Consider the following 19305-nt stretch of genomic DNA (forward strand, 5'->3'; position numbering starts at 1 on the left):
AAAAAAAAAAAAATAACAACCAGTATTTTCTTTCTAAAAATTTTTACCCATTTCAAAACAATCTGTTGGCTGAAGTATGAATAAATTGAATATAATTTCCATTGTATGGGAATCATTCTGGTTTGGTTTTTAATAAATTACAATGAAATTGTTCTTATTTTGTAGGAATTTGCAATTAAGTACTTTGAAAAATAGCAAGAGTTTCTGTTTTGTATAGTATTTTTGGCTTCAAACCCACAGACTTGTGGAGGGCTGATTTTATGCTTGTAGAACTTCGGTTAATTCTACATGAGTTTAAAATTCTGTCGTGTTGATCAGGGTCCATGTACAGGCTTGGAGGCTGAAAACATTCTTCCACTTTATATTTCAGCAATGAGACAAGAAAAGCAAAATAATATAAAATTATTTTATACAGTGCACCTCTCATGGATTTTCTCATAACATAAAGCCAAAATTTTCCAAACTGATGAAAGTCATCTGATCAAAAAATAAGATACTCCAAGAACTGACTCTAAAAGCTTCCATAATTCTTTTCCCCCCAATTGACTACTAGTTACGGATTACGGTTTAGACACGCATTACACCTGTGTAAATCTCTGAAAAAATAATTTAATTTCTTACCTTTTGGGATGCTTGTAATGTTGGTGTCTGCAATGCGGATGTAGGAGAGCCTCTTCATCCCCTGGAATGCTCCATTTTCAATGCCTGAACTCTTGATTGGATTGGTGCCTAGTTCTGCCAACAAAACACAGTTGTGAGCTGTGCTGCAATGTAGGTACCAATATCCTTCAGGTCATAGCTAATGTGGAGGTACAATTTATTGGGGCACTTTTTGCCTTTCTACATGAAATCACTGATCAAACTAAAAACAACATCTTGAAAAAACATTGGGTTGTTTTTGTTATAATTTCTTATGTTCATACCTAAGACAATCACTTGATTCAGCCCATTAAAGACAGCTTTCCTCAACTTGGAGATTTCATTCTCATGAGCCCGTATCTCCTGGAGTGACTTTGGCATGTTTTCTGGGAGTTCCTTCAGGTTGTTCTTGGACAGGTAAAGTCTTTCCAGTTTCTTCAGAGGAGCAAAAGCTTGTGGGCTTATTTTGCTGATTTTGTTGTTGACAAGGATCAATGCCTGTGGAGGAGAAATGAAGGCGGTCTCAATCACAAGGGAAATTACTTTAGTAATGAAACATTTTAAAATTATTATTATTATTATTATTATTATTATTATTATTATTATTGCTATTTTCTACTGCCTTTTGATGTCTTTGATGGTAAATTTGGTGAGCTGAATGAAAGGCAATGCAGCACTAAAAAGAATAGATTACAAACTTCTGAAACAGTGAAAGATATGATTTATAGGACAAATATAAGTGTTATTTCATTGTTGAGATTACAATGCAGCAGCTGTTAGTATCCATAATTTGTGTTCAAGAATAAGTACAATCATTCTATTTGAAAGCTGTGAAGAACAAGACAGCCACAAAAGAACAATTTTATTTATTCTGGGTTTTTTCCCCTCATATTTTTTATTCTAAAGATACTGTTGTACCTTGCCCATCATTGCACAACCATGTTAACCAGTTTATCCTGAACAGGAAGTTCTATTACYTGGCAGAGCAAAGGCTCAGCCCAGCTTAAAAAAAAACTTGAATAGCATCACATCGTTCCTATTAGTCCAGTAAGACTGCACTTACTAAATTTCTGACTGATAGCAGACTCTTTCTTTTTGCAGAGGCATAAGCTATCATTTTAAGTGAAACTCAGTATGGAAGGGGAGCAAGCTGAAGCATCATGCTCTAAGTCCTGCTGTTAGGAATCACAGACCATCCTCATGTTGCCTTCCCTGTCAGTGCCTAATGTTCTCACAGCTGTGATATCCAGGATCCAGGTAACTCTAGGCAAATTAGCTCTCTATGCAGCCAGGGGAGAAAGGCCCTATGAAAGCTGCCTGTTACAGGTGTTCTCTGCATGTCTCTAAAATTTTACAGTACTTCTAAACCTCATTAATAACCACGACACAAAAAGGGAGAAGAAAGACCCATTACTGTCAGAATATAACACAGCATTGGACCATATTTCAGACAGAATAGATACTTGATTGACTCTTATCATTCAATCTGCTGGCTACCTACTTCTCAGGCTTACAGTGCTGCATGTTCGTGCAGTGGATTAGGTTACAATGGGCCATATAAACATATACAAAATATCTACTTATATTTATGATTAGGGAAAAGCTATCGAACATCTTTTTTCTCTACCTCCATCATGTTAGTTTAAGAAACAGAAGATAAAAGTTGTTGTACATACTACAGTGAACACTCAGAGCATTTTCATACACTTTCAGTGTTTTCAGTAAGACAGTTTAGTCTGTTTCTTGGAGGAAAGTAGAGTTTTGACTTATTCCACRATCAGTTAAGTATTAAAACAATGACAAGACTATCCGCCTTCATGACAGGGCATCTACATCATGGAAACTGAAAGAGAAATGGGAAGATAGTTTAAAATGGTGATTGATGTGTGTTTTTCCTTCAATTGACTCTTCTTGCACATCATCCTGAGTAAAGCCAGTGGTGTGTACTGCATGTGGTTTCATTGAGTGCACGTAAAACTGAACATATCTGATTTTAATTTTGTATGTTAGCTAGAAATAACTCATATGCAAGAGGAGGTAGAAGAGGTCACTCACAGTTCAGCAGAGTCCCTAACAATAAGCTTGTCCCAAAATAAATAAAATGGTCTGTGGAAGCCATGGCCCCAACTCTCTTTAATTTGGGCCTGTACTAAAAYATCTGACATGAGAATACATGGATACTCATTAGGAGTGGTATCCTGATTCATGATTGCCAGAATTGTGAAACACATGTAGACTCTGCCTGTAGTGAAATACAGCCACCTGTACAGTACTAGGACATGGCAAACAAGCCACATATTCAAAAGTGGTACAGTTCCAATAATGCAGATTAGTCCCTCGCATTATTTTTATTTCAATAATTGAATGTGCTACTGCTAATTACATTGTTCTTTACTTTTATTAATTGCACCTTGGATTTCTTTTCCATAGATCTCCAAGTGAACACTCAACAAGCTTGGACTCATGTTATGAGCACTTGAAATTTTTATCCTGCATCTTGCTTTGTACTGCTTAGCCMCTCGTTTCAGCTAAAATGTTGCTTATTTTATCTTTTTCTTCTTTTTCTTTGATTTCATTTAATTTTGCTACCTTTTAGACAAAAATCTTTGGGCAACTTTTATCACCACTGATGATTTGGTATAAAATATTTTTTGATGGAAATAGGCAGGCATAAATTCAGCTAGACAGTGTGAATATTRTCTGAAAAATAGTTGATTGTTATATCTCTTCAGAGCAGAACTGATACTCCTGACCAAACCCAGAACTTATCTAGATATCTAGGATTATTCTGTTTTGCTTTGCCAATGCTTTCTCCTGAATACGTGAATGTTATCTTGGGGAAACACACAGAATTGTTGTTTTATTCAAACACTCAAGGAGTCTCTCACTTAGAAATGATAGTGTCTACCAAAGGTATATATAAAAATACTGATTTCACAGTGGGAACATGTGTTTGGTGGTATAAGGTGGGAAGGTACCACAAGTCAGAGTTCACAACGTTTTTATTGTGCCAGAATAGTTTCCCACTTAGATCCCTCTCTGCAAGTCCCTGCCCCCAGTGTTTTAAACCTGCATTATTTTTCCACATTGTTGTGCAGCTGTAAAGAAGGAAAAATAAACCCATACACTAGAGTTTGTGAGAGAAGTTTTACTGTCTCCCAGAGCAACAACAAATGATGAGGATAGCATACMAGTATAGCACCTGGCAGGCCACAGCCCTGGATTCCTTTCCCACTTCACAATAACTCTATTATATCCGATGCTTAAAGAACTAAGTTATTAGCCTTGCAGCAATGCTGTTTACTTTCCTCAGAATGTGTCCCTTATGGTTTGCATGTAACAAAAGCTAAACCAAACCAAAACAAAATAAAACTAAAAACTCAGGGGATTTAGAGGTCAATGAAAACAGGAACTAGGGGACAAAAACCTAGGGAAAACATCTGCAGGCAGTGTTACTGAGGAATGGGTCTGAGGCAAAAACAGTCACAGAGACCTGCTATCCTGAATAAAGCCCAGATGGCATGATGGGACATTATATTCAGCATGTTAAAGAATACATAAAATATTTGTACAGGGCAAGAAGCACTTGGAGAGAAAAATCAGGGTCAACTTCTCAGAATGCCRGAGCCCTTGTGTCACTGGTATGACATGATTTGGCAGAAACCTGACAGCCTAGAACAGAAGTCATGGGAATTGATGTTTTTATTTGAAAATCTACCTTCTTCAACACTTCTGTTTTCAGTGGAGAAAAAAAAGATATTTCATTTAGAATTAATATACTCCCTAACCCCTACCTGCTCCCCCCCAAAAAAATTGAAGCACATCACCAATTCATAATACAAAAAGTAGAGCATACAAATGTACAGCTTTCAACAAGACTTTGCATGGGTGCAAAGATGTATGGCCTTAGCTAAAAAAAAAAAAAAATGCAAGAAAGAAAGAAAAAATAGAGGCATAAATATATCAAGTATTAATTTGTCATTTAGTCAGGGTTAGGAGGCTCATGGCAATTTCCCATGAATAAGAGAAAACTTAACTTCTATAATAATTCTCCTGAGATAAAGTTTGTTGGTTTTTTTTTTTCCTTTCTCATAATATAGCACATAAACTGCACAGTAAACATTGTCTCTCTTATATTGYACTACTCTGTCTTGACCAACAGTTTAAGTGCAGTTCAGGGAGGAAAAGAAAAATCAAGCTTTGCTCCAAAGATGACTTTGTTTTTTAGTGAAACACCTCTGGTATTTCAGTAGTCAAGAAAAAAAAAAAAAAAAAAAGAAGAATCACTGTATGACAGGAATAGATGCTGACTACATCAAAGTCAGTGGTAATCTGGCCATATAGTTCCCTCTGACCTGGTTTCTACCTCAAGTGTTTATTCCCAACACAAAAAAGAAGGATTAACAGTTCAGGACAATTTTCGAACCCTTGTTGGCAGTCTTTTTTCAAAATACATCCTGACAAACTGCAGAGGCAGTGTGTGGCAGTCAGGCTGGAATTAGGATAAGTTTGTTCTTCTTGCGATTACTAAAATTTAAAATTTTTGCCCTGTCTAGGGGTAGAGAGCAGGGGACTTAATTTTCTGGTGTAATTTCATAATATGAGAATCTCAGGAGACTGTTCTGRGGGGTTTCAATCCCCATTCATCTTAATTAGGTATAGTTTGCAGCAAGAGCCTTGCCAAAACCAGAATTAAACTGGAAAATTACCAGCAAACTGTTATTATCCATATTACATAATGATACACCTGTTTTGCCAGCTGGGGATGGAACTCTTATCTAACAATGCTCTCCTGATGCATGCATCCTTCAGGGTTTAAAATGAAAAGTCAATCTGCTGACCCAATGGAATTTATTTAATTTCCTGGGTTATGTATTAAATTATTACCTGGTGTTTATTACAGTTCTGCTAGGAAGAATTGTATCTTAAGACTTTAATTCAGGAGTGAGGAATCCCAATAAAAATAATAATAAAATTCATCCCTTTTGTTTACCTTATGCTTTCAGTTGTTAGGTCATACTTATAACCYGGACATTTAGTTAAGGGTTTCTTCCAGATTATTAGGAGCTGTTTGTACACTTATGGGGAAAAAAAACAACCCTACCAAACAATGCAAGAACAAAACAAAATAAACAAGCAAAACAAACCAAAAAAAAACCCAAAAAATCAGAACCTGACATTCTTAGTCTTCATTCTGTGATTTACAGACAATAAGTGTTTGTTTAACTTCTTTTTATGCTTGGGAAATTGAATCTGAAGTTTTAATAAGTCATCAGAAGACTGGATTATTTCATTAATTTTTATATATATATATATATATATATATATGGAGCTTTTCTGCATCCCTGAAATATTTTCTTAGACTTTTCTTCAGGACTGTTTTGTTTGGTCTAGGTTTTTTTGAGTTTTGTTTTGTTTTAAAAAGAAAAGATAGCATGACATTTTCTAATGCAATACATTATTTTTCCGCTTGCTGTGACTACAAAGAATGTTTAAGTTTCTCTGCCTGCACGTTTAGTTTTGATAATCCTTTAGTGTGGATATGGTCATAACTTTCAGTTCCAAGTTTAAATCTTTTATCTCTTTGGTCTTTCCCTTCAGTTTAAACAAACCCGGTTTTAGCACTGTTGTGTGTACAGCCGTGGCTTTGCACAGTTCTTCTGGCTTCAGCTAAGCAAAGTTCCATTTGATTTCAGGCCAATAGTGCATTCATTTTCTTTCACTATCCTAGCACAGTKCCAATTGGAAAGTTCTTTTTGGGCAATCATACAGTCACTATTCTGTTCGGTTCTTACAGTGATCTAAAACAGGGCAGTTTCTTTCACCCCTTTTTGCAGGTGCCAGGCATGGTGCAGGTTTGCTTTGGCTTTGCCACACGTCTGCAACTCCATGCACTGTTTGTGCAGACTCCTCCTCTACTCTGCATGAGGGCTTACTCATGGAGTATTTCGGAATCTTTATTGTGTCCACAGGGTCAAAGTACTGAACTTCATCCAGAAAAGTCAGTCTGCCTGGAAAATTCTGAGAGTTTCATAGAAATAGAGGACTTTTTTCCTGGCTTTTCTAAGAGCTTTCCTGTCTGGCTTTCTTGCCACAAGTCTAAGTAAGTCATAAGCAAGGTTTTTACATAATATCAGACACTTTTCTGAAACTGTAAAACTCAGTCCTCAGCCCTTAAAATAGTCTGTCTTCAATTTTTCCCCTATTCTCTCAAGTCCCCTGGTAAAAAAAAAAAAAAAAAAAAAAAAAAAAAAAAAAAAAAAAAAAAAAAAAAAAAAAAAGTAAAAAGAAAAAAAAGTCTTATCTTTCATTTTTCAAATAGAGTAAAATTTCACTGTGTTTTTATAGTGCAACATTAATAGTTTAGCCAGTTTTCCATGGATAATTTAAAGCTATATAAGTATCAAGTGTGCTATAACTCTTGACTCTGATTTCCTGGCAGAAAATTCTTATTTGCAGGTAAATATTCCTTTAGATGCATCCTCTTCTAATTGCTCGCCATATTTCCACAGCTGCAAATTTTAGCTGCTCTTGGGAAATGTACTTAGGAGAATTTTCAATACAAAGAATATTTTGGTCGGTTCTAATTTCTCTTTCATCTCTAATGTTGTATACTTCAGTGCTGTGTATTATGCAGTGTAGCATAAGAAGTAACTGAAAGAGAAGCCATGGGTGAGTTATTGGTAAATCATTTCTTTTCTCACTACTCGTTCTGGGCTTTAGTAGTGGTTGAACCTCAATTTCAACCCCAACTTTTTCATGAAAATCCCTTCTCATACTATTACTCATGTGGTTGGTGACAGCTCTAAGGAAAGTGTTTTACTGGATCATTCCAAAGTAACGAACTGTATAAACTGCTCTTTTTTTTAAAGATAYGGGAAAATTGGGGTTTAAATAATTGTTCCCTTAAGAGATCACTTCATGCAAAAGGTTAACTCCAGTTGCTCATTTTAGATCTTTTTACAATAATACTGTTAATTTTTGTAATTTTTCCTGTTTTAGTAGAGTACAAGAAAGTTTAGTAATATCCAACAGATTTTTGAACATCATACTGTCAAGTGTGTCACTAACCCAGGCCATGTTTGTCAGGAAATAAGAATTAAAAGCACATGCATTTTTTTCTAGATATACATATCTCACACACTCATATATCTTTAAAATAAATGTCATAATAGAGCTCTGTCAACAACAATGCTTCTGAGTTTTACTTTCTAAAAATAATACTCCTTCTGAAAAATATTTAGTTGAAAGATGGGGAATGGGAATCGTTCCCAGATATTACACAAGAATATTTATGCTGAGAACAAAGATGGTGCTTAGTTACATAAATGTACTGCATGACTAAATTATTATTTTGGGGAGGAGATAATAGAATGGTTTGGATTGGAAGCAGACCTTGAGAAAATCATAATTTGTTCTTGAGTAAATGCAGGAAAATTGCAGTTTTGAAGGTTATTTGTTAAAATTTATGCTAATGTATGATTTCCAGTGGTCCCTAAGCATGTACTGGGTACTTTTGTGACTAAGACAAAGAAATAATTTCTTTCCCGAAGAGTTACTTATTTAATTCACTATTAAATTGTATCTGTTCTAAAAAAAAAGGAAAAAAAAACCCAACAACACGAACCAAAGAAAACCCCTTAGAGCTGACTTTGGTGAGATAAAATAGTTCACAACAGCTCAACTCACAGCAGGATGTGTAACTGASACTTGAGCCAAGTGCCAAGTGGGTAGAAATCACTGGGAGCAGTGATTTTCATCTGCAATGCAATTCTCTGACTCATTAAATGCAGCATCACAAAGAAGGATTGCCAAAAGATTGATTTCACTGATAAGAATTTTGACTCTTTTAGCACTTTGTAGATAATCTTCACTGAAAACACAAAACTTCTTTCCAAGGTGGAAGAACAGAACAAATGGACAGGAATATAGTGTGAAATCTGTTCCATAGCCAAGGAGAGGAATTGAAAAAAAAAGTCTGGGGAACAAGTTATCTCATTCTTAAACCTAGCTGACTGGAATGTGATCTGGAAGAACTTGTTGTGTTGACTTTAGAGGTTATCCATGGAACTAGATATGTATAGACACCTATGCTAAAATTAGAYGACATGAACCTCATGATTCACTCATGCAGATCCCTTCACTATGGACAGAATGGCATTCTACCTATTACTAGATTTTTCAAAAAAAATACCTTCTTGATCTTTCATTGAATCAAATATTTAGAGGGACTTAGGAAGAAATTATGGAGGTAAAATTTCATAGGAGTTTTTTTTTCTAAGTATGAGTGGTTGAATGCAGATTCTTGATTACAACAGTGCTTCTTTGGATGATATCGGCACCAGTAAGGGATAAAAAGTGGGAGTTGCCTTCTTGTTTATGAAAGAATAGAATAGAATAGAATTAGAATAGAATAGAATAGAATAGAATAGAATAGAATAGAATAGAATAGAATAGAATAGAATAGAATAGAATAGGTCTGTAAAGACCTATGTGAGCAAGGCCAAATAATATATTGTTTATAATAATAAAGGAAAAATAGAGGAATACATGGAATAAAATGCGCTGTTGGAAGGCTAGAAAAATATTTTCAGACATATGGCTAAATTAAGGTATTACTCTCCAAGACAGAGAATAGCCTTTTTCTACTCCATAAAGAAAGATATTTCAACAAAATTGAGGTAAATGTATGAGGCATGAATTTTGAGATGCTTATAAAAACTGTAGACAGGGAGGAGGACCTCAGACAGAGCAAAAAAAAAAAGAAATTTAGAAACAGAGGAAGGTAACTGTCTGTTGGAAACTTGGAAAAGAAGAGGTGAGCCAGAAAGAACCAAGTACTCACAGAAACCAGGAAGGAAAATATTTCAGCAAAGAGGAAACCAGACAGCAGCGCTGGAAGAGACTGGCAGGTAAAGAGGGATGAGGATGGAGATTTGCTAGGAGAAGGTTATTGCAAAAACAYAATTTCATTGCAGTGCAGGGTGCAGAAGAGTAATTTGGAAAGATCCTTGAATTAATATTAGTACAGAATATATGCTGGCATGTACGGCACATACAAATCTCTGTGAGCTCAGAGGTGGGAGGGGAAAGAATACAGTAATGACTGAGTCAGGTGGCAGGTTTGAGATGGAAATAATGAAGTCACTGTGCCAAAGAGACTGAAAACAAATTAATATTGAGAGAAGWTATGATGGAGATCAGGGGACTGAACAGACAGGAAACAGGCGTGAAGAACTGAAAAGAGATGGAAAACTTCTGTAGCATGACAAGAAACTTTGCAGGAGAGGAGCGGAAATAGAAATAAACAGGCTGGGCTGCTGAAGGAAAATCACAAAGTATTTAATCAGTTTTCCTTAAAAAATGCAGTACCAGGCCAAAAATACATTTCCTCCTCATTTTTGTTGGCAAATAGCAGTTCATTTATACACTTACATGAAGATTCTTCAGGTTCTTGAAATCTCCTTCTTTAATTTCGGTTATTTTGTTGTTCTGTAAGTCCAACAGGGTTGTGTCTGGGGGAAGGTCTTTTGGCACCTTATCCAGACCTGATGAAAGTGAAAAGAATAATTGGCTTTGACAGAAACTTTAAATAAGGGACAGTGCCTTTCTTAGTAGCATTTTCCTTTCAGTAAACACCATTTCTAGAACTAATTTCCTGAAGCAGCTTACAAAGACTTATTTGAATGTGTTTCTCTCCCCAGCCAGTCAAAGAGAGTTTTATTTTGCTAAGCTGAACCAACATTTATTTATTCACATTGCCATTATGCCTTTTCTGAGAATATATCTGAGTTATAGCTTGAAGCAAAGGATTTAGTTTGGGAAAATAATTTCTAACATGTTTAATTCCATTGAATCATGTGAATGGAAAGAGATATGGTATTTATTATTTTCACTGGGTTAGCTTTTATGGACAGAGCATGTTTCCTGCTATATAAAAGGTACTAGGCTTTTTGAAAGAAGCACAGTAGTTAATTACAATAATTTCCAGAAAAAAATATTGCTTGTTTGAAAGTAACGGAGTAAAATACAATATAGTCCACCAAAAAAAAAAAAAAAAAAAAAGACGACTAAACACCAAAACCCACCAATCCACCTCCCCCCTTTTCTTTGAACTGAAACTATGTCCAAGTTTTCTGGAGAACAAATCTCTTGGTTTCACTACAATTGCCAAAAGAACATCAGACAGTTTAAATTAAAGACTCTCTTTGGGACTATTTTCTGAATAGCTGATAKGTAAGTCTGATGAAGCAATGGAAATGAAATTATTTAGTGTTAAATAACACTTGCTTTACCCAGCTTTCCTTTTATACTGTGACTTGGAATAAAACAAATATTTTATAGTCATTCTGATTTACCMCAAAATAAAAATGTTCTTTTCTAACTAACCTTTTTTTTTTTTTTTTTAAATATTTTATTTAACAGAATGTGAAATGCTAAATGAATAATTGGCAAGGAAAAAATCGTAGACACTAATAAAGTCTCTGTATGGGCATGTAACAAAATTGGACTTCTCTGGGTAAAACTGTTTTTTTACTGGTAAAGGCTGTAACTAGCATTCCTTATTTGAAGCTATATTTGAACTCCTCTGGGAAAGATCTCCCTGCAAATATTTCCAGTGTCTCCCCAGAATGAAGGTGGACTGCATGATCTTCCTCTCAGAGGAAAGATGTGTACTTTATCTTTTGAAACCTGTAATTGTAATCCTAAGCATGGCAGTGCAAATGCAGTGAGATGCTCTTGCTGGAGATAAGATATGCTTTGTCCACAATGGCTGTGGAGACTCCATCCCTGGATATACTCCAGAGTTGTCTGGATACAGTCCCAAGCCGCTCCCCAAAACAGGGGGGTGGCCTAGATGATCTCAAGTGTTGATGTCCAAATTCAACAATTYTATAATTCTGTGATACATGCAAAATGTAGGTTTCTCTGTCAAAACCATATGTGTAGCAAAACTCTTTCAATCCTTTCTTAGAATATACATGTATATTTGTAAAGTAAAAGTATTATAAAATTTAAAAAATTAAAATATCTGGATCAGATTTATATTGAAATTGAGTGCAATAAAAATTCATCTGTCTGRGTTTTAATTACACCAGAATTCAAAATTTTAAAAAGAAGAATCATGCAGCCTGGAATGAATTAGTAAAAGCTTCATAAACTGACAACATCCAAAACTCACATCTCATCCTGTTTACATTGCTGATATACAGTGCACAAATTTTTGGTACAGATTAACATTCTTCATATTACTAAAATAACTTTTCCTCATTTAGGCATGTACTTTGTTTTTACTTCAACAGGTACAAAACCCTCATTACTTTCAGAAGTGTAGTGCCAGAGTTCCAAATATATAAGTAAGTGATACTGTATAATTTGTATGTTGGTTGTCTTTGGACAGTTTCTCTTCAGACTTCTCTTCAGTCTCCAGTGAACAGGACTGATGTCAGCAACTAAAATTTCTTTCCCAAAAAACACTACTTTTTCAAGGCCAGAATTTTGCTATAACTTCCTACAGTCTAGCAACTTCCATAGCATTATTCACATATGAATAAAAACCCCCAAGGGTCTAATTACTTATATTCAAAGTAACATTAGTGTGTTCTGGTTGTCAGTACATTTACATTAGCAGACTGGTACCTCTCATAAGTGTTGTGGCAGACAAAATTGTGCAAGGKCTATACAGATGTATTTTATGTCATGTCCTTGGAACACACTTTGTAAGAACACTTGGAGAACACTTGGATTGCCACTGAAGGGATAATTTGCCAGAGACTAAACTTCAAACTAAATTTCCAGCTGTACTTTCCAAGTTTTTAATTTCTAAAAGCTGAAGTGTTATCCATAAATATGGTACAACWGAATATTTCTCAGAGTAATAAAGTTAGACTTTCAATTCTTCACATTATAAAGACAAATTAATTAATAAAAAATTYATTTGTGAAAATTATTTATAACATCATTTTCCTGTCTTGTACTAGAAACTAGAAGGAGGTACAATACAATAATTAGCTCTGCATGCAGAGTATAATTGTCATCACTTAGAGTGGTGAATTTAATTCATTACGTATCTTATGCATATTCTGTTATGCATTTCCTGAAGCTGTTTTTAAAAATGTTTTCAAAACCAGTTRTATACATTATATTTGATCATTTTTTCTTGACTTTTGTAGGTTTTGAAGAGCAAAGTGTAGCTGCTTGTAGCTGCTTGGGAGATCTTACATTATCAGCGAAAGAAGTTTCATGTCCAGCTGAAAACTCCATCATCTGGAGCTCTCCAGGGGAGGAAGAGTTTATAAATGGGTAAATCTGGACACTGACTTGCATAATCAGCATCTAATTCAGGATTGAGCTGCATTTGTGGTATAGACCAGATCTACATCTACATTGGCTCATGCTTCAGCCTGCAGGTCTGTCCAGGTCCCTATACAAGCTGATGTACCTCCAGACAGGCACATGAAGCAGGAGCACTGGTGTGCTACAAACCAGTCCCTGTGCTGGAGGCTCCCAGCCTGGAAAGCAAAGCTTCCAACCTTTCTGGTCAACAGCAGCCAATTCAGATGGATGGGGGATCCTGAGCTGACATGGCATCAAATGGAGAAAATTGTAACCTCACTAGAATGGCTCCTGGGATAGAATTATTGTATCCCAAAAAGATTTTTATGTTTTTCTGTCTGGGAGATAGAAGTTTACAGGGATATTGTGGGCTGTCCTTACTGCTCATTTCTGAGAAATTTAAGTGTTGCCCCTGTACTTCCGAAGCCATATTGTACAATATGATCACACTGCCACATACAAATTGCTTCCACTGGAATTTATGCAATACCAACCTAAAGGAAAAATGGTGTTGGAAAATATCAGTTGAGTCACCTCTCAATAATTTTAAGCACAATATACACAGATATTCCAGCTCTTGGCTGCACTGTTTTTATACATTAAAACCTTCTTCTTGAAAAGCCATATGAAAATCTCTCATAGCAGTCTGAGTTTTTATGTGAGTAATCAGGGCTACACAATTTGGTATTCAGTTCCCTGGAAATATTTCAGGCTTTTAGTTCTGAAGAGTAACTTACAGCTGAAGAAAAAATAGAATTTTCTGCCTTTGTCACTGTATGTTAAATTGAAATACATATATATTAATTTATTTTGGTTGATTAAAACTAAGTCCATTTTCATTTAAGTCGGTAAACACATTTTTAAAAAAATCAATTTATTCACAAAGAAGAAATGGTATAGCTCCACCCTTCCAAAATCCTTGTTTACACAGAGATTAAGAKCTTAAAGATTCTGGAAATAGATGAGATTTAATTAACCACTTAATGTAACTTAGTAAAATATCATTTTGATTTGCACAGAAATATTTCTTTGGTAGAAATCATAACTTCCTTAGAAACTGAACAGCCATCAGTTTCAGTAGCACAGCTCAGATCTCTATTATCCCTCATGAATTTTTATAAGCCGTAATTTCCTACTGTTCTACAGTGTCAGCCTCGAGCAAATAATTATTCCCACCAGTACACACTTATGTCTGTAAAAATGTATATTTATTAAAACACACAGAGAACAGAACAAGCCACAGAATTACAAAATGTAGGAAAAAGGTGTATAAGCTTTAATATTTCCTTTTCTTAGGATAAGATGAGCATTTATTATTCATGACAGATTTTTTCCTTATTTTTTGGACATTTAATTGCTACACCACAGATTTTTGAAATAACAGACACCATCAAAACGTATTCAATAAAACCCAGCATAATTGGATCATTAACCAGATTCTTTCTGACACAAGAAAAAGAGAAAGTTTTAACCAGTTTCTTTCTCATCCACAGTCACCTTTGGTGGGGAGATGCTACATGGACTAGGAATCCATGCTTAGTGTGAGGTTAGAGGAGTTAACTTTGCTGAAATCAAGCTTGTCTCTCTGGGATCTCATCCTTGTGAGGTGTAGCCTTTTATTATCATTTCTTAAGCAAATGGCAGTGTCTGGCTGTTGAGCTGTGATTGCCTCACCTCCTGGAGAGGACAGAAGGCTAATGGATCTGGAGATTTTATGAGGCCAGGAATTTGGCAGACAAGAGCCTAGACTGGTATAATCCATCCCTTATCTGGCCCTGAGAGAGAATGAATCAGTGGCCAGCCCTCTCCTGTGCAGCACTGCACCGCCCAGCTAGCATGTGCTGCTGTTTAGCCAGCCAAACAGGTGTTGGAGGAGATGAGAATTTGGGATTAGTGTGAGGATGTTACAGGTTTTGGTACACACAGCAGGCTTTATTATTTCTGCCACTGAGGGAATTACCTGCTCAGCGACAGGAGCTGTGATCAAGTGGCCATGGAATTGTTAAACCCACAAAGGAGAAGGGAGAATTTTGCACCCGCCTRGCTCTGAAGAGGTTTCAGTCCACTGCTCTGGCTTCTCAGCAGTGAGAGCCACAAGTTAGTCTGCGTCTTGGCATGGAGCCACGTTTCTGCTGAAGCCATACCAGTATGCAGAAAAGGAATGCAAGATTTATGGGGCCAGCGAGGGAGGCTAAACAAATGGAGGTCTGAGTCTATAGGCCAGAGATGAGGACACTTTCCTGAGAACTGCATCTTTGCCCTGCTGAGACCACAAAGTCAAAATAACAAATATGTGTACAGTGACAATTATAAACAATTTTTGCAATACAACAGAGCTTGTGGTTTGGGTTTTTTTGGCATATTTGGGGTATTTTGAGAGATTTTTCCTCCACCTATCCATTTTACAAGCAGCAGGGAGRGAGTTTATTCTTCTGAATAAACCTTTGCTTTCCCAGCTGGAGAGCAGGGGCCGAAAGGCAGAGACATCTGAGCGATGTAGCTCAGATACATGTGTTACTACGTTGCAACACTTAGTATTATTATCACAGGGGCCATAAAATGGGGCTCTTTTCAAGACTCTCTCAGTTTCCGCAAGCAGCTGCTGCCAGCTGAGGAATTTGGACGGAGCTACATGTAATTCCCAGCCGTGATCATCAGTGRCTGCCGTCCCGGTGGAGACAGCCTGTCCAGCATCTGCCTGGGCTGTCTCCGCGCTCTGCTGCGGTCTCTCCTCGCTCCAAGCCCGGCTCTGCTGTGTCCCTCTGACCGGCAGCAATCCTCCCTGGGGGAATGACCTTAGCAATGCCCTGAGTGGACGCTGGGGCACATGAGGCCAAAGGCAACTTTACAGGGTCAGGATAGTGAGTCACGGAAAAATAACTGGATCCAAGAACTGCTTTCTGGAAGAACGGCAAGGAACTGCTCTGAATGCTTTGACTTAGTTTACTGACGCTTTCCCAGGCGATGTGCTACAGTATTTACTGGAAATATGTTCTCTATTGTGTGGAATTTGCAAATAGGAGTAATTTCATTACTTGCATCYGTAAAATAGGAAACAATTGTCTTTTGCTACAGAAAAGTATCCATAGCCGCCTTCTCTCTCCCAATTTCAAATTAAAAGTTTGTTCTCTACCTTCTCCTCCCTTGCTATGAAATCAGCAGTATTTTTTTTTTTTCCTAACAGATATAAAAAGGTATTATGGAATGTATAAGACTCTTAAAATAAGTRTTCTTAAAGGTGATTCACAACAATTTTTATACCTTTTTCCTGTTCTGCAGTGATAAGATCTCTTTTGGACTTATCTTTATCACAGATTATTGTTTTTGTATATGTCTGACCCTTCCCATAGGAAAGAACAAGAAAACAAACTCCATTCCCTGCTGAGGTGGCCCCTCACAAGGGTAGACCTACTGACCTTTTACTACATTGAGGTTTTTTTCCCAAAACATTTACAACATCACTTCCCAGAACAGAGTGAGGAGCACAGAAAAATAGAAATCAGTTCACAAACACCGTGGTCAAATGCACAGCTCTCCATTGTGGTAGTGCTAATATTATAAAAGCTAAGGTRTAAAAGTGAATGCCTTGCTTTAACTGCTCTTTTCCACTTCCACCCACTCTGTGTAGTGAGCACATATTTCAAAGTACARCGGATATTGCAAGCCACAGATGTTATGAATTATTTTTCAGCACTGGTCACATTTTTTGGTTTAGATAGTCTCCTGGCTCCAAAAGTTAATACCTAAGAGTAATGATATATTCTTGAAGCTAGAATTCAAGCAACTTCTACTTCTGACTTTTAATTACAATGATCCCAAAGGTATATGCCTTCTCAAGACAACTAGCATTTTAGAAAGGCAGAAAAATATTCAGAAATAATCTTTAGACTTCAGGGATTAAGATATTAAGTGAAATAAAAACCCAAGTATTATGAGTTTTCTAGTTAACTCCTAGAATCATCAGCTTTACATTTCCCACTGCCATGGCTGCAGACATGACACATCCCATCAGAGAGCAGMAGCTGACCCATGTGATTCACGCAATCTGCCAGCACCGTGTGCGTAATGGCTTTATTCAAAGTGCATGCAACGCAGATGTACCATCCATGAGCACTCAAGCAGTGAGGTGAAATATTTATTTCTTCAGTAGTCCAAAGAGAGCATTTCAGTGACTCAGAAAAGTAAGCATTATCTAACAAATTATATTTTGAATGACCCTTTGGAGTAATATAATTTGGTGTTTACCTGTGTGGCAGTTTAAGTTWGCAAAAGGCAACAGGAGATAATTTGAGTTCCCTCAATGTTCACTTTGGGATTTGCCAGAATTAGCCCTAACATAATGTCAGAAAGGGTCATTTGGTAGAGGTCTTCTCTGGTTTCAAGTAAACTTACCCCTTCCTGTTCTGACCACATGGTCATTACAGAGCCCTTGTTTTCTCATACCCTGAGGGCAGAGATATGTTCCTGATTATTTCAGGTACTTCTAAACAAAACACAGCCATTTCTCATAAATGTTGTAGAATTGTCAACCTACTCTCATGCAAGCAGGCAATGCAAGAAGCTGCTGTGATCATGTCTGGACATAGTGACTAACAGTGAAACAAATTTTGGGAGAGAATTTCTTGACTGAATTGGGAGGTCTGCAGATTTGCTGGTTCCCTCTTTCTACGACAAGATTTTGTAAATACTCCCATAACTCTTAGACATGTTTGCTTTGCTACTTCTTTTATTTTATCAGCCATTTAGTGATAGAAGTTTCCTGGGTGTTCTGTAATTGTAACACTCATCTCCAGCCCAGAAGATATAAACTCTCTGTCACRGAGTGAAAGAATAAAGACAAGAAAATAAATTTTTCCCCCTAATCCAGAAAACATTAAGATTTAAATTCAATTCTTTGCCTTTGCTCCTTTATCTCTTAGATAGAGATATTCAGCAATGAGTTTGATAATTGCACCACTACAAACACTTTTCTTCCATGTCRCCCTGAAATATGAATTAATCGAGAACCTCTTTAGTTTCTGAAGCCCACTGTGGAAGCATAGAAGGGAAAGCATGTAGTCCAGCATAAAAACTGAAATTATCCTAGGCTTTAATGTTTAAGGTGGTAGAGGAGGTGCAAGCAGAAACTGGTTCTGAGATGCCTTATTTCACATTTCTATTGTGCTAATGTATTACAGGACCAGACTGTAGCCCCATTTACATGTGGACATGTTTTAAAAGCTGTAACATTTCTATAAACAATCTGTCCATTTGGGTTTTTTGCCATTAGGTCCTTAAAGTTGCCATCAGGCAGGGAGAAAACGTTTTTGCTTTCATTGTTGTCTTTAACATACAATTATTGCATTCCTTAATGAAATTAAAACTGTGAGCATTTTTTCCTTAACAGATTGTTGTAAACTAAAAATACTCCAAGTAGGTCCCAGGAAACAAACACAAAGATGGTACGGGATGCTCTCCTGGGTGGCCTCTCAGATCAGTCTGCATGCAGAGAGTACATAATTTCTTTAAATACTGCTTTTCACCTTTTTTATTTCCTATTGACTGCATACAAGGTTTTCAGTAGAGTTGTCTCTGTATCAAAAGTAACCATACTAAAATCAGAGTCATTTRTACAGAGCTGTTCAAGTTTCATAATTGGCTCCATTAGTTTAAAACTATAACTCAAACCCCATCATTTAATTTCTTTTTTTTATATTTTGAAAAAGCCCTGTGTAGGCATGGCCTTTGATTTTGAGGCCTCTGTGTGTCTGCGATTATTTTTTCAACTTCCATCCTTGCAGAGAAGACAATGAAAATGTTCTACACTTTTGTTCAATATGGAGAAGAGGAGATTGAGGAGAGACCTCATCACACCCTACAACTTCCTTATGAGGGAAGAGGAAGGACACACATTGATCTCTTCTCTGTGGTGCCCAGTGAGAGGACTCGAGGAAATGGTCTGAAGTTGTGTCAGGGGACGCTTAGGTTGAACATSAGAAAAAGGGTTTTCTCTCAGAGGGTGGTTGATCACTGGAACAGGCTCCCCAGGGAAGTGGTCACAGCACAGCCTGACAGAGCTCAAGAATAACTTGGCAACTCTCTCAGGCACAGGGTGTGAATCTTGGGGCTGTTCTATGCASGGCTGGGGTTGGACTATGATGATCCCAATSAGTCCCATCCAACTCAGAACATTTTATATTTTTGTGATTATCTATCTACTTTGCTTTCATAGTGTAAAGGTCAACAATGCTCTATGTAAACATATTAAATGCAATACAGCCAAAGAGACCTGTAATTCCAGCATTTGTCTTTTTTTTTTTTTTTTTTTTTTTTTTTTTTTTTTTTTTTTTT

General features: G+C 36.6%; 1 protein-coding gene across 1 annotated transcript in view; it reads right to left on the reverse strand.

Moving 5' to 3' along the window:
* Positions 1–19305, reverse strand: part of DCN (decorin) — a 36458-nt gene that overhangs the window by 7059 nt on the left and 10094 nt on the right. The window contains exons 3-5 of the mRNA XM_057378917.1: positions 10075–10187; positions 924–1137; positions 622–735 (exon numbers count right to left, since the gene is read on the reverse strand). Of these exons, the coding sequence (XP_057234900.1) occupies positions 622–735; positions 924–1137; positions 10075–10187 (441 nt within the window). The remainder of the gene's footprint in view (positions 1–621; positions 736–923; positions 1138–10074; positions 10188–19305) is intronic.

This window comes from Malurus melanocephalus, unplaced genomic scaffold (genome assembly GCF_030028575.1).
Source record: "Malurus melanocephalus ecotype Western Australia unplaced genomic scaffold, MMel_1.1 scaffold_380, whole genome shotgun sequence".
Taxonomy (NCBI): domain Eukaryota; kingdom Metazoa; phylum Chordata; class Aves; order Passeriformes; family Maluridae; genus Malurus; species Malurus melanocephalus.